The sequence below is a fragment of the Macaca thibetana genome, chromosome 15 (genome assembly GCF_024542745.1).
Source record: "Macaca thibetana thibetana isolate TM-01 chromosome 15, ASM2454274v1, whole genome shotgun sequence".
NCBI classification, from domain to species: Eukaryota; Metazoa; Chordata; class Mammalia; order Primates; family Cercopithecidae; genus Macaca; species Macaca thibetana.
Window position 1 is genome coordinate 32,584,486 of NC_065592.1, and position 16,678 is coordinate 32,601,163.

The following is a 16,678-nucleotide window of genomic DNA, read 5'->3' on the forward strand; positions in this document are numbered from 1 at the left end:
AAATGAAATAACTCAGAAACAGTCAAATACCACATGTCCTCACAAGTTGGAGCTGAACCATAGGCACACATCATATAGAATTGAATAATACACACTGGAAACGACAAAAGGTAGGGAGTGGAGTGTGGGTTCAAAAATTTCCTTTTTGGTACAATAAATGTTCATTATTCAGGTGATGGCTACACTAAAAGCCCAAACTTCACCACCACATAATATATGCATGTAAGAAATCTGCACTTGTACTCTCTAAATATATACAAATTTTAAAAATTAAAAAGAATAAGCTCTGGACTTACTTTCTAGGTCATGAGGAACTATTAAAGGAATTAACAAAGACCCCATCAGAGTTGCTTTTTAGAAAATACACTCTAGTAAGGAAGAGGCAGACCAGGTGGATAAGGATAATGCAAGAGTATAAGTGAAATAAGGACCCGAACTAAGGCAACTAAATGACAGGGAAAACAAATATTCCAGAGACTTTAAGAGAGGGAGTCATTAGTAACTGTGGAATGATGGGAGGAAGTGGAAGGGGGAAGGAGGAAGGAAGAAGAGAGGTCAGAGGGGAGAGGAGAGAAAGGAAAAGAAACAGACTTACTGGGCCAAAAGAGGCAGAGGGTGGATGAATGACTGATGGTACAATTAAGAAGGGAACAAAAGGAAAGACTCAGACTGGGGAATAAAAAATGAGTCAGTTTGAAACCTAAAGTCATGGAGGTTCTAAGTTTTCTAGTTGACAATGTCAAAATACGAGTTTGGGAGTTCAGAGGGAGATCTGTACTGCAGCTATAATTTGGGGAATCTACATAGTATATGGATGGTATTGGTCATTCCCATAGTCTGAACTATGACCTAGAATGGAACCATAGAAAACTCATACATTTAATAGTCAGGTAAACTAAAATGAATTAACTGGCCGGTCGTTGTGGCTCACGCCTGTAATCCCAGTACTTCGGGAGGCCGAGGCGGGCAGATTACAAGGCCAGGAGATTGAGACCATCCTGACTAACACAGTGAAACCCCGTCACTACTAAAAATACACAAAATTAGCCAGGCGTGGTGGCACGTGCCTGTAATCCCAGCTACACAGGAGGCTGAGGCAGGAGAATTGCTTGAACCCGGGAGGTGGAGGTTGCAGTGACCCAAGATCACGCCACTGCACTCCAATCTGGGCGAGAGAGCGAGACTACATCTAAAAAAAAAAAAAAAAAAGAAAGAAAGAAAGAAAGAAAGAAAGAAAGAAAGAAAGAAAGAAAGAAAAGAAAAGAAAAGAAAAGAAAAGAAGAAAAGAAAAGCTTGAGAAGGAAGAGCCTGAGGTATGGATCAGGAAGAGTGGTGTCACAGAAGCCAAAGAAGGAAAGTTTAAAGAAGCAAGGTTAATTTGTGCAGCAACAAGATAAATCAGAATAAAATAAAAAAGCAGGAATCAACATAGAGACTTGGGTAAATTAAAGATGAAAATGTAGAGGGATCCCGACACCATAAAGTTGAGAATGGGAAGTAAGACATAGTCACAGAGGCTTGAGTGTAGCAGCAGCAGCTACAGCATGGCCTCCCAGGCTCCCACTCAGGAGCATCAATGCATTACAGCTGCAGCAGCAGTGACCACAGCCAGAGCCTTCAGCACCATTAGCCACAAGTGTCAGCTGGCTCCAGCCCCGAGGCCACAGACAGTTTACTGATCTCTGGGTAATCCTATTCTCCAGCCCTTCCAATTCCTAACAATTTCCTAAGATTAAGCCTTTCCCTGTTTGAAATAGAGTGGTTTCTGTTTTCCTGGCTGGAGACTAACTCATACTGTATTTGACAGCAGAGTGTTTTAGGACACTGTTCCTCAAAGATGAAAATCTGGGGTTGGCACACCCAGGCAATCTTAGATAATTTAAACTACTGTTTTGCTACTATATGTACATGCCATTTTCCATGGCAACGAGGGCATCACGGAGTTCCAGCTCAACTAGGTCAGAGAACCAACTCAGATGCTAGGAGGTGGTACTGCTGCTGGAACTCTGCTGCTGTAGAAGCTAAGCAGGAATCCAGAGCCTGTACTGCACCAAAGCTGCTGTTTCTACCTATTCCTCGCTTTCTCCCTCCCTGCCATTTAAGAGTACCAAACAGTAGGAACGGAGTTGCCAGCCAATAAACCAGTAATTAGCAGGAACTATATCAGAGATGCTACAATGGGAGAAAAAAAAAAGGTGCTTCATTTTGATAGACTGGAGTGACGGGAGATGGAAAGGCATTATTCAGCAGGTCAAAGTTGGGATAAAAAAGCATTTTTGCTGCAAGCCAATGCAAGCAACATGATATAGATGGGAATGTACAGTGCCATCAAGTTGGAATTAAGACTGAAGGTGAATACACATGAAGTGTGAGACAGATCTAGAAAAATGTCATACCCATTTCAAAGACCCTTTGTAATAAACCCATACATACACAGATCAACCATGTTAGGATCACATTTAAAATTTCCATCTGGAAAATAGAAATTTATTTGCTTTAACCAAGTATGCTCAACTCAGAGCAAGTTTTAAATAACTCAATACATAAATATTAATTTAAAAGTCTTTAGTAACACTTAATTGAATTACTTAATTCAATCATTTTACAGCTTGATTATAAATAACCATGCAAATTATTAACACTTTTATCACGATCTAGAAAAGTGAAGCCTCTTACCTATCTCTTTACAGGTTGTTTACAAGGAAAAGTAGATACTTACCAAGTGCACTTGTTGCATCTTCAAAAAGGTTTGATCGAGAAGAATCTCCCGATGTACTGTAAAAGGATTTTAGAACAATCACATTTTAAAAAGTATATACAATTTAATTTATATTAGTTTAGTAACTATCCAATTTGTAAACAGATTCTTTGATTTTAATTAAATATAAAAGTCTGACTAAAGTATTTAAACTGTCTCTTCTAGATTAAATCCAAAAGCTTTATCTACAACATTTGTGGTTTGGGAAAAATTTTCAATCTTGGTACTCCTCCTATTCTGAGAATCCATCATTTTAAATGTCAAAATATATAAAATAATATCCTGAAAGCATCTGTCTATTGAATACAAAAAAGATAATGCACAATTATTTACCTGAAGTAATTTACATGAGAAGTTAAATAATTTATAAATCAAGTCACACCAGAAGAAATATCAAAAGCAGTATATAGTAAAATAGCACATGAAGAAACCAAATTAGGCTATAGTCTTTACATAATGAGATCTTACAGATAAGTTCTGAACGAGGACACTGAAAGAAGACATTCAAATAAAGAAATATAGCATATGCAAAAAAGGTAGATATGGGTTAAATCCAAGTTTGAATGTAATGAAAATCAGTGTAAAAAGATTAAGTTTCTGTTGGGAAACTACAGAGAAGTCTGCAATAAAAGAAAATTATGAAAGACCATGAAGAGCAGGCCAAAGAAAAATAAACTTAAGTTTACAACAGTGGTAAAGGTAGTAGTTGCAAGTTTAAATTAAAGCAGACACGCATAAACACTTAGACCTGAGTCTCAAAAAAAACACCCATTATATTTCAGTTCTGAGAAAGCCCTTGGTAGTATATAGTAAGAGCAGAAAACCCAAGTTTGGATTCGTAAATTACTGAACCTTTCTAAGCCTCTTTCTTCATCAGTACAATGGTCAATGATAGTATCATATACTCCAGAGTGTTGTGGGTAGGGCTACACTAGTAGACTGCTTAGCAAAGTGCCTGGCATCATAACACCCAATATGAATATTATGATTAATATAATCCTTTGGTATAATTTTTAAGTTCTTCATTAAATATACTGTAAAACTAATGCAGAGAAAATAAAATTTCAAAAAGCACAATATATAAAAACTAAATTTTTCCTACCCCAACCCAGAGACCACCACTATGACACCAATTTCTATTTAAAAGAATAACAATTTGCGTCTTACTTTGTTTGTTGTTTTGTTTTTTAAGCTTTTGTGTTTTTTAACTTAACAATCATTCTATGTCGCCACAATCAAATCTACTTCAATTTCTTCCCACAGATGCACAGTATTCCATTTAAAAGACCAAATTAAGCTCTTATTAAGGAATGCGTACTTTGGTTTCCTGCATTTAAATTCTTTCTGTAGTCAAATTTATCAATCTTTCCTGTTACAACTTTTTTTGTTGTTGTTGTTGTCTTGCTTAGGAATGACTTCGCAAAGTGAAGATTATTCTTTCGTTCCCTTGTTCTCCATTAGTTTACGGCTTTTCTTTTGCATTAAATCCATATCTATCTGTAATTTATTTTTGCAGGTGTATAGTATGAGGGGTCATTCTTTTTTCATTCCAGATGATGAGATCTCAACAGCATTTTCCCCACACTGTTCTGAAATTGTATCTTTATTTTCTATTAAGTTCCTCTATCTATTTGCGTCTATTTCTAAGCTACTGTTGATTTCCCTGACCAATCTTTGTAATATGAGCCATTCCAAACTGTTTTAATCACTACTGTATAACACATTTTAAAATCCGGGAAGACTCGTCTCCCTTAGAATAATTTACACTATTATCACACATTGTCTTTAAAAAGTTCTCTTTAAACACCACAGATAAGACTGGGTGTACTTATACTTTAACCACTATTCTTTAATCTTGATTCTGTCTCACTACTTCTCCCCTCTCCAACCACAGAGGAAACCACTCATCAGTTATATGTCAACGCTTGCCTACTTCTCTTCTACACATTAACATGCATACCCACAGAAAATGTACGATGTTGTTTATGGGTTTTGTCTGGTTTATGGTTATCACCTATACTCTTTTGCAACCTGCTTTTTTCACTCAATAACAAAGCCTCAAAACCACACTTATTTAACATGCTTATATAGTACATACTTTAACTGTCTTGCAGTATCAGTTAGCAGAGTTTCTCAAATTTTACAAATTTCAAGAATCCCAAGTATTCACCAGGAGGGCTTGCTGATTTCTGGAATCCAATCCCAGATAATTCTGATTTACAGGTCCAGGGTGGCCCAAGAATTCACGTCAAACACACTCCCAGTGATGCTGATGCGGCCTATTGACAACTACACTTTGAGTAGTCCTGTTCTCTACTATGAATAAACCACAGGTCAATTTAGGATTCCAATTTGTCCTTTAATTACAAACAATACGGTCATGGGCACAAGTGCAGTTCCTCTCAGGTAGATATCAAGTGGAATTTGCACTGTAATAGACAATTTTTAAAAGAACAAAATTGACCTAAAGAAACAAACCCCTAATAACAAACAGACTTCCCGACACTCCACAAACTCTTATCAGCTTATCTCCTGATAATTATTCACTAGGTTTTGTGTTTCACAGGACAGTAGATATTTTCCAGCAAAGATAAAGGAACTAAGACACATTTAAGCAGCTTGTTTTCTGAGTTTCTCTCATTCCTCTCTTTCTATATTTCTCTGAGGTAAAATTTTCAGAAATAAGAATAAGCAGTTGGTATACAAAGTCCAACTAAGAAACTCTAGTGTCTGCTTTCCGGGATCACTGACCATCAAGTTACTTATGCAACTTTTGTAGGTCTGAAAAGATAATCCTGGCTCTTTTTAGAATAACGTTAAGTAAAACTGCAACTCCGGGAAGAAAATAAAAGTAGAGTTAATGGGCTGGGCGTGGTGGCTCACACCTGTAATCCCAGCTACTCAGGAGGCTGAGACAGGAGAATCGCTTGAACCCGGGAGGTGGAGACTGCAGTGAGCCACGATCATGCCACTGCACTCTAGCCTGGGTGACAGAGCGAGACTCTGTCTCAAAAAAAAAAAAAAAAAAGAGTTAATGAGGAAACAAATTTAAATCTATGGCATTAGTACATTAAAATGTATTGATCAACTTTAAAATTCTCACACTAAGTTTTTTTTAAAGGAGCTTAAAGCAATTAAAAGAATAAGATGTACTGTGCCGATTGACTTAAGACGTATTAAGTTTGCAATATTTAAGTGCTTTGGTGAACCAATTTTTTAAATTTCTAAGTTCCCTCTCACACACAGACCTGATCAACAGCTCTGTGATGTAACAGCTTAACCTGACTGTACGTGGTATCCACTAGGATAAGATGGTTGAATGCATTTCTAGTTGTACATGGGAAAGATGGATCAAGTTAGGCAATGGTGTCACAGAATACTTAAAGCAGTGTTCTAGGCAAGTAACAGCGCAAATATTTTATTGCCTAAACCCGTGTTATCTTCTTAGGGAATCAATTCTTTAGAAAGAGACCCCTGAGTAAGCAATGAATCCGGTGGCTCAGACTCCTCCAAACACGGTTGACTAAGTCAGACACAGAAACCACACTCAAAGGCAGAACACTAAAATGAAGGATCACAACTATATCTTTCTGATCATTGTCATATATATCTTAACCCCTTTCCATGTCTGTTAACCCTTCCAGTCACTGCAGTTTTCCACTGTGTCTGATTCTGACTGCAAGGATCATATAACTACTACCTCTGAGGTCCTGAGTTGCTCTAAGTCACAAAGCACAAACAGCTGTAGTGCCAGTGAAGGCTGGTCATAATATAACTCATGCTCTTAGATCAAGGAATTGTGCTGAATGATTTCCAACCAAGAGACCTCTCTGACTTAAGCATTTGGTCAATTTACCTGATCATCTGGGGAGGAAAAAAAAAAAAATCTTGTCTTAAACTGCTCAATAATCCTAACTGCCTAAGTAGCCACTTAGTTGAGGTGTCTCTGCTGTCAACTTCCCACAAGAAATTATTTCTTGCTCCTCAAGTATCCCAACACTCTTTTCCCCTTTTCCCCTAAATATCTACACAGGCAGAAGCTTGAATTTCCACACAAGTTCACAAAGATACAGATACAACAGTGAAAAACTGAAATAATCCATAGGTTCAGGTTACAAGAGCTAACAAATGTCAGAACCAATCACAATGTATAAACTACTGGAAAGATTTACTAACATGGAAGGATGCTTATGATATATATGACAATGACCACAAAGAATACAGATCAAGTACAAATGATGATTAGGGTGGCAATGTCATGTTATAATCCTTGACTCATTTTGGTTATTTGTATTTCCTAACGTTTCTACTAAAAAATGATTTTCACCTGCTCTCTCCTTCCCACTGCACCCCACCCTGCCCAAATCAACAGAGTACAGAAATCTGATTATGAAAATTTGTACTTATATTCTCCTTAGCAAACTATCAAAATAGACATAGCATATGTTTTAGTCAAACGTTTAAAAATGGCTTAACATAGTAGATAGTCAGTTTAATCAAAACAATAATCAAAATAAATGCATGAAGCTCCTGTTAAACACGGATTTTGAGATAGAATTTCCTAGAATCCAGTTCCTACCTGTCAGTTGCTGTTGGGCTAGTAGCCACTGGTGTCTCTGCTGGCTTTTCTGCAGGTTTCTCTTGTTTAGTTGCACTAGCAGGTGCAGGTTCAGAAGATGCTGTCGCTGATGCTGGAGTGATGGATGCAGGTGTGGAAGTGGGAGCCAAAGCAGGGACAGGGGTTGGAGCCTGAGCCACAGTTGTTGCGGTAGAGGAAGTAACGGCTGTAGTGCTCGCAGGAGCTGACTGCTGAGTTGTAGCTGGTGCTGGTGTGGACACTGCTTTGGGCTAAACACATTAAAGGCAAAATAAATTACGATAAAATACTACATATTGACTGATCTCTAATTACACTATACCGTTACAGGATGCCACAAACATAGCACTAATAACAACCTGTAACTTGAAAATAATTTTGTAAAATGACTCAATGAATGATCAATATTAGCAGTCTGACTCATGGTTCCTCTTTCAAAGCTCATGAGAGCATATGTTAATCTTAATTATCAACCACAATTAATTTTACCCAACAATTTCAGTCTTCATATCAAGTTAATATAAAAAGTCAAAAATTTGAAATAGAGAGTTTGTGTGTGTGTATATATATATATAACAAAAAAGAAAACTGTATCATTTTCCCAAAAAAACTATGTACCTGAGTTGTAACTTTAAATTACCTAATACCACTTAAAAGCATTACCAAAATAATTTTCTTTAAAGACAGGGTCTTGCTACATTGCCCAGGCTGGTCTTGAACTCCTGGCCTCAAGCAATCCTCCCACCAAGGCCTCCCAAAGCACTAGGATTACAGGCATAAACTACTACACCCAGCCCAAAATAATGTTCTTGAAATGGCAGTATAAATGTTTATTTATAAACATGTCAAATATTCTGTCGTACTGTATTTTAGAAGAGGGAGGAAAATCTCAAAACTGACTACAAATCAACAGGTCCAAGTACAAAAAGGTTCACAATACTTTGAGATGCATATGTAGATAAGCAGAAAAATGAAGGCCAAATTAAGTTACCTCCACATGCTCAGCACTTTCTGAACTGGAAGTAGAGCCATAAAGCTTTCCACAGAGCAAAAAAACAATTAGTTGACCCTTGAACAACAAGGGTTTGAACTACACTGGGTCCACTTATATGACGATTTTTTTCAATATAAGTTACACTGAGTGTGCCTGTCTCTCCTTCTACCTCCTCCATCTCTACCACCTTGAGACAGCAAGACCAACCCTTCCTCTTTCTCAGCCTAGTTAGTGTGAAGACAAGGATGAAGACCTTCATGATGATCCACTTACACTTAATGAACACCAAAAATATTCTCTCTTGTGATTTTGTTTTGAGAGAGGGTCTCACTCTATCTGGAGCCCAGACTGGAGTGCAGTGGTGTGATAACAGCTCCTTGCAGCCTCAACCTCTCAAGGCTCCAGCCTCAGTCACTGCCCCCGCCCCCACCACCATGTAGCTGGGACTACAAGCTCACACTACCACTCCCCGCTAAATGTTTGTATTTTTTTTTTTTTTTTTGTAGAGACAAGGTTTCACCATGTTACCCAGACTGATCTCCAACTCCTGAGCTCAAGCAATTCGCTCACCTCGGTCTCCCAAGGTGCTGGGATTACAGGCATCAGCCGCCATACCTGGCCATGATTTTCTTAGTAATAGTTTCTCTAGCTTACTTTAATACAGTATATTATACATGTAACATACAAAACATGTATTAATCCACTGTTTATCAGTAAGGCTTCTGGTCAAGAGTAGGCTATTAGTAGGTAAGTTTTGGGCGAGTCAAAAGGTATATGCAGATTTCTGACTGTAGGGGAGAGGCTGGCACTTCTAAGCTCAGTGGTGTTCAAGGGTCAACTGTACATGTGTAAAAATCATACTACATGAGTTTTAGCTTTCTCCTAAGGCCTGTCAATGCTACCTGTTTAGTTCATAACTTTCCCAAGGACCAAAGGTAGATATTTTGGTGGAAGACAGGACTTAAATTCAACAAAATCTGCCACAAGCATAAACAAACTCTAAAACCAATAAGCTGAGCTGCCTTGTGTCTTTTTGATTTAATAAAGAAGACATTAGGAAAAAAAAGGTTAGTGAAAGGTGATAGGCTTTTAAAAAATACTAGCATTACTCCCTTTTCCTATTTAGCTTAATTTTCTTAACAGCCAATATAATATTCTGCAGATTATTAACGTTCTAAAACTTCAATGAGCTGAAATCCTCAGGTCATTCTGGATCGTCAGTTATTCTGGATAGACTGGAGTTTCACAAACGTGAAAATTCAGAGTTTTAAGCACCAAAACTTTGTAATAACCAATCTAGATAAAAATGTACTTTTAAATGTGGTATACTCATTTAATATTCTCAATTATCTGTTATCAAAATAATATTGCAAAATGACTTATCTTCAAGGTTCCTACTGCCAAGAACAGCTATTTATTCTTTATTCTAAACAGTACCAAGTCCCTCTCTGCTTTTTAGTTTTTATTCTTGCTTTTGATCTTAATAGCTTTTTCCTTTCCCTTCTTTGTATTAATAAGGTCATTTCTCAGTGCTTCCATAAATGCCTTACTGTAGCAGCATTCCCTTTCTTCTTATAGTTGTCCTCTACTATTAACTTCAAAATAAAACAGTCATAAATATCATTAGAATCCTATGTAATATTAGGAATAAAAGACTTGAAGGAAAAACAAAAGAATTGTATGTAATATAGTAACAGTTTTCAAGTATCTATTCCTCAAATACACGCACCCTTTGAGACTTTTTCTGCTTAATTCTTGTGTTCTAAATAGGATTACTGTAATATTAAAAGAAACTAAGACCAGTAAGAAAACATATTTAAAAATGTGTGGCTATCACATTTTCCATTATGTACTATGTATGCTAAAACTAGATGGGAAAATACAATAGTATTCAGCAAATTATGGCACATGCTATAACAAAGATAGATGAACCTTGATAACATTATGCTAAGTGAAATAAGCCAGTCACAAAAAGACAAATACCATAGGATTCCACTCATATGATGTATGTGATAGCAGCAAAACAATGTAACTATAATGTTATTGAACTGTACACTTAAAATGATTAAACTGGAAGTTTGTTATTATATTTTACCATAGTTGAATAAAAAACCTAGATGATACAAGGTTTCCTTACGATTCTGCTTCTCTGTTTTTAAAGCTTAACATATAGTGAGTTCTTAAGTATAGCAAAATCAATATGGTTCTTAACAAATTAAAAAATGTTCAAGTTCAACACATGTAAATTATTTAGCTGCTTGTTTCCCGGTATAAAAGGATGTGGTAATTAAAATTTATTTCAACTCTATTTTCTATTACTATTAATTATTTTGTGACTTTGAGAAAAAACCCACATTTATTCCACTTTTGGCCTTTGATGAAGTGGTTTCAATTAGTGATTTAAACTTATTTTCATTGCTACAAGTAACACTGTTCTTTCTAAGATTATGACAATCCAATCCTAAAAATGAATGTCATGAGTACCACTTCTCCATTTGTCTCTTAATTCTACACTGCATTATTATCTTTAAATAAACAAGTATATAGTCTCTTAAAAAAATCCATGTTCATTCTCTGCTTTAAATTTACTTTCATAAATTGTTCCAAACACATTCCAGCCTACTAAATCACAAGAAAGTACCTGTTTAAAACTTCCTCACAAAAATCATTCTATCATTTCTTTAGTTGCCTTTTCCCTTTTTTAGTTTCAAAAAACATATTCTTTCACTAAGAAATATCACTGTAATAATAAGCTTTCATGCCTTTTCTGCCTTGAGGAATTTGTTAGGACTAGTACATAATTTAGCAAGTCTATTTAAGACAAACTTATGAAATCTACAGAATAAACATTTATTCCATTTATAAAGATATTTTAAAAGAATTATATAATAAATGATTTCACTACTCTAGCAAAAATAATTTTAACATTTTAAATTTGGATATCAAGTGTATTTTTAGATACATTTTCCTGGTTAGTGAGGCTAGTTAAATCTATAATTCCTACTCTTATCCTTTTTGCTTTATTGGTCATCCTTTCCTTACTGATTTCTAAGAATTCTTTACATAATCTGAATATTAATTTTTTCTTCCTATCAGTGTTTCAATTGTTTCAATTTACATAAAATTTTATTAAAACTATATTAAATTATAGTTTAATGTATAATAATGTAAACCATTAATAACTTTATGTTTCACTTAAGGTAAATTCTTAAAAAGCTTCATAGTAAAGTGCACACCACTATGGATGTGTATAAACTGTGTCCGTTGTGTGGACTTGGGGTCATCATTTTTAAAAAGACTTACATGCATAAACATACACAGAATGAAGTTGAAACTTACTTTGGTCACCATAACCACCACAAAGTTTTTCTCATCAATTTTGTATTCTTTGAGAGCAGTATCATCATTGAGGATTTTGCCTAATACATTAAGAGAAAAAAAAAATCATTTAAGGCATAATCTTTCTCTTACACATAAGTTAAAACAACTTTCTACTTGAAATATGATTATTTCAGAAATATTAAAATATGAATCACCAACATAAATTCTATCAGTCAGTACTTTTCCCCAAGAAAAAACCAATCAATCGAGATAAAAATAAAACAATTCCTAAGTGGCAGGGTATGGTGGCTCACGCCTGTAATCCCAACCCTTTGGAAGGCTGAGGAGGGAATACAGCTTGAGGCCAGGAGTTTGAGACCAGCCTGGGCAACATAGCAAAACCTTGTTTATAAAAAAAAAAATAATTCAAAATTAGCCAGGCACTGTGGCACATGCCTATGGTCCTAGCTACTTGGGAGGCTGAGGCAGGAGGATCACTTGAGCCCAGGAGTTCAAGGATACAGCAAGCTATAATCACACCACTGCACTCCAGCCTGGGTGACAGCAAGACTCTCTCTCAAAATAAAATTAAAAGGCATACGCATTTAACTGAAAGATGTCAAACTTATATAGTGTATATAGAATGACAATCAATTTTTACAAATGTATTACTTCATTATATAAAGGACTTACTGGGCAAGAAAATACGAAAGAGACCCTGAAAAGGAGGAGACCATGAAGATAAAGAAAATCCAATACTCTGATTGCACAGGGGTCCTCTGGAAAATAACCTATATTCTTTTCTGATACGAAGAAGGGGAGAGAAACAAATTTCCTGCTCCCCAAAATACCGATTATCTGATAAATCAGAAATGTTCTAACACTATCAAAGCAAGATACTAAAAGTACTTCAGAAAACGACATGATACACAAGAAAGGGCAAGATGCTACAGAACTCAGAAATGCACAAAGAAGTACAAAAGACTGTGATCATGCTGAAGGTCACATATTAGGTAAGTAGGACTCCCTGATGTTTCCTGGTCCATGAATTTAGTTTTCCACCTTTAAAAAGCTATCGAATCAAAAGCTGCTAACATTAAGACAGAAAGGAATATGGATAGGAATGAGAAAACAGGCCAAAACAAGAAACTGGAAATTGGAATTTTATGTCTGCTTCTTTAGGCTTCTGAACTCAGATCTATAAAAATAATAGGACTGAATCACCGTGTTAGCATTTCCGCCAGGCTGTCTCACTTTAGGAAACACTATTCAGAAAAATAGAAGAATCCATGGGCAATCAAACACCCACCTTACTAACATCTACAACGAAAGCATTTTCTCTACTAAATTTGGATATCAAGTGTATTTTTAATATACATTTTCCTGGTTATTAGTGAGGCTAGTTAAATCTATAATTCCTACTCTTATCCTTTGTTGCTTTATTGGTCATCCTTTCCTTATTGATTTCTAAGAATTCTTTACATAATCCCCTTTTCTTCCTGTCGACGTCTTTCTGTGTGATGTGTTTTTTTGGTATTCTTCAGTCGGTTTTGGTTAAAACTTAATTTTACAGGAATGATTCCAAACAGAGTAATAATAACACAATCAGTATAAATGGTTTCAATTAAATTTTTTAAAAAAGCTCAGTTTCATTAAAAACACAAAAGCCAGTTACATGATGCTTACAAAAGATGAAACAAAATACCGTTTGATGGAAAAATACATAGGGCAAATGTGAATAAAGAGAAGATTGAATATCAACATTAGATTCAAACGACTGCTCTTTCACTGCTTTTATTTGTACAACCATTTTTCTGACAATTTGAATATACTACAATATGTAAGATAACATTTCTAAAACTAAAAGAATAATCAAGACATGGCATGTTAATTTTAATATTTAATTCATACCTGCATAAATTAATTTTTGACCTGCTACCGGAAAGGCATCTTTCCCCTTTTCAGATTCAATCTTCTCTTTCAGTGCTTTCACCTATAGGAAAAATAAAGATCTGTTTTGGAAAAAGTCTAAACAAAAAATGACAATCCAGAATCTGAATAAATAATGGAAGACAAAAATTATATACATAATTATTAATGCTTCCAAAACCTCAAAGATCGTTTTTCCAATTTGTATCAAAAAAGATTCAATATTAACTCATATTATTAGTTATGATAGGCATAAACTTTAACACCATCTGATACACACAGATTTTTAAAAATGTACTAGTTGACTTGATAATTTAAAATAAAGTTTTCAACATCAAAGTTTTGATTTATATAATGTTTATGGATTTATTTCCCACGGAGCAAGAAAGTAAAGCTCGATCACCTAAAAAGTCTCAGAAATAAAATAGTCTCATCAACAAGAAGAATACTTCAATGTTAAAGGTTAAATTGTGAATGCTAAAAGGCAAATAATTCATGTTAAGTTTTATGCTTCATTACAATCACCATGGGTGCTTTACAAACACCAATTAAAACATAATCTCTGAGGGTGGGACCTTGACATCAGTATTTTTAAAAAGCTTTACAGGTGGTTCCAAAGTTCAGCCCAGGCTGAAAACCACCAGACAACTTCAATGCTCTTAAACAAGCAGCTTAGCTTCTCTCAGAATCAGTTTCATCTATAAGAGGAGCTGGAATCCATGACCTTTAGAGTCTCTTCATTTCCTAAAATTGTGTGACAATTAGGCTCATTATACAGTATTTAGAAAAACGAGTCAATGGACTTCTTCACCTGTTAAGTAGGGAGGCAAAAGAGTAAAAAAAGGCAGAGATGGCTTTCTCATTTGCCTTTATAGAACTACTTTCATTACTTTAAAGACACAAGAACCAAGGAGAAAAATTCAAATTCCTTCAATTTCCCAGAATACTTCTTGAAAATTATCTAAGTTGACAGTTCTCTGAGTTTTAGACAGAAAGGGATACAAATACAAGTTTCTCTTCTACAATTAAAAAGTGACGGTGTGTACTTCAAAGATTAAAAAAGCTTATTTAGCTTCAAATGTTAACATACAATTTCACACAATCCTCAAAACTCTGGGACAAAAGGAAATGTCACCCACTCAATTTTATAGACGAGGAGACGGAAATAAAGAGGTTACCATCCCTTATGACTCCAAAAAGTATTTTGCAAATACCATATAAACCATTCTTGCTGTACTGATCTTCCTGAAATGGATCGGTAGCATTATTGCTATTCTGATGTTCCCCAAAGTAGAAATCCATCACAAAAACCCCAATTCACTATTTTCCACTGTTCCTCATTTCAAAGGTGAAACACAAGTAAAATTTTTTTAAAGCCAAACATCAGATTTGCAAAAAAAGTAAAATAGTGTCAGTCTTCTCAGTGCTTCGTTGTTATTGTTATTTTGGCACATAGTTATTTTTTTGCAAAAAAAATTTATTATATCTGTTTTTAAATGAACATTAATAAAATTTGTTTTAATTTCTAATATGGTAAACATTAATAAATGTAAGTACATTGGGTCAGGCACAGTGGCTCATGCCTGTAATCCCAGCACTTTGGGAGGCTGAGGTGGGAGGATCACCTGAGGCCAGGAGTTTGAGATCAGCCTGGCCAACATGATGAAACCCTGTCTCTACTAAAATGCAAAAAATAAAAAATAAAAAAAAAAAATTAGCCGAGCATAGTGGTACATGCCTGTAATCCCAGCCCTCAATAACTTACTTAAATGTAAACAAGTTTTGAAACCAAGTCATTTGAGGACTGCTATCCTACATGCTAAAAGACTTCCCAAGTCAACTAACTGATGGCAGAGCATGGGTGGAGCACTCAGTGGTGAATGGTAAATTTCTTTTCAAATTTTGTTTATAAAGACAAGATACAATATTTGCAAGGGTGATTATTTAGGAAAACTACAATAAACTACAGATCAAGTGTAGCTCTATGCATGAACCCAGTTCTCAGAACAATACACAGTGGCTTGGCATGGAGTGGGTGCTCCATTATCCTGTGCTCGATGAATAAATGAACAGAGCATAGACATATGTAAAGAAAAAAAGACACATATGAAGGAACAAATAAAAGAAAATAAACATGCAGGAATATCTCATTCTTGACAGGTTTCAATGAAGTAAGACTTAAATATTTCATATTTCAAAAAGCCTAAATAACAGGACTCTCTAGCTTTATATATCAAAAATGAGAGAGGAGAGGACAAAAGGAAAAAAAAAAAACCAGCACCATAAATTAAGAAAAGCTGGACCAAAACAGAAAGGCCCTTTAGTAATTTACTACTAAATAACTTTTGCTTCAAAGAAATCAAAATTGATTAAAAAATATTAAGGTTGCGCACAGTGGCTCACGCCTGTAATCCCACACTTTGGGAGGCCAAGGCAGACGGATACCTAAGGTTGGATTCAAGACCAGCCTGGCCAACACTGTGAAACCCCATGTCTACTAAAAACACAAAAATTAGCCGGGCATGGTGGCTGCCACCTGTAATCCCAGCTACTTGGGAGTCTGAGGCAGGAGAATTGCTTGAATCCCAGGAGGCAGAGGATGCAGTGAGCCAAGATCGTATCACTGCACCCCAGCCTGGACGACAGGAGCAAGACTCAGTCTCAAATACAAAACAAAACAAACACAGAATATTAAGAACATAGCAATGGGGGCTCCATACAAAACACCTATATGATTTGGCTAAAGAAGTAATTGTAGACTAAACACTAAAAATGTTTATTCAACAAAGAAGAAAAATTAACAGGCTAAACATGCAACTCAAACAGAAAAAAGGACAAATAAAAATAAATAATAATAAAAGAAATTAAGAGGCCTGGCGCAGTGGCTCATGCCTGTAATCCCAGAACTTTGGGAGGCCGAGATGGGCAGATCACAAGGTTAAGAGATCGAAATCATCCTGGCCAACACGGCGAAACCCCGTCTGTACTAAAATACAAAAATCAGCCAGGCGTGGTGGCGCGCACTTGTAGTCCCAGCTACTCGGGAGGCTGAGAAAGGGGTATCAATTGAACCAGGGAG

The 16,678-nt window shown here is 35.7% G+C and overlaps 1 protein-coding gene across 1 annotated transcript in view; it reads right to left on the minus strand.

Moving 5' to 3' along the window:
* RAD23B (RAD23 homolog B, nucleotide excision repair protein) overlaps window positions 1-16,678 on the minus strand; it is a 47,218-nt gene that overhangs the window by 17,191 nt on the left and 13,349 nt on the right. Inside the window, exons 3-6 of the mRNA XM_050762047.1 lie at window positions 13,582-13,663; window positions 11,689-11,768; window positions 7,338-7,606; window positions 2,720-2,775 (exon numbers count right to left, since the gene is read on the minus strand). Coding sequence (XP_050618004.1) covers window positions 2,720-2,775; window positions 7,338-7,606; window positions 11,689-11,768; window positions 13,582-13,663 — 487 coding nt within the window. The remainder of the gene's footprint in view (window positions 1-2,719; window positions 2,776-7,337; window positions 7,607-11,688; window positions 11,769-13,581; window positions 13,664-16,678) is intronic.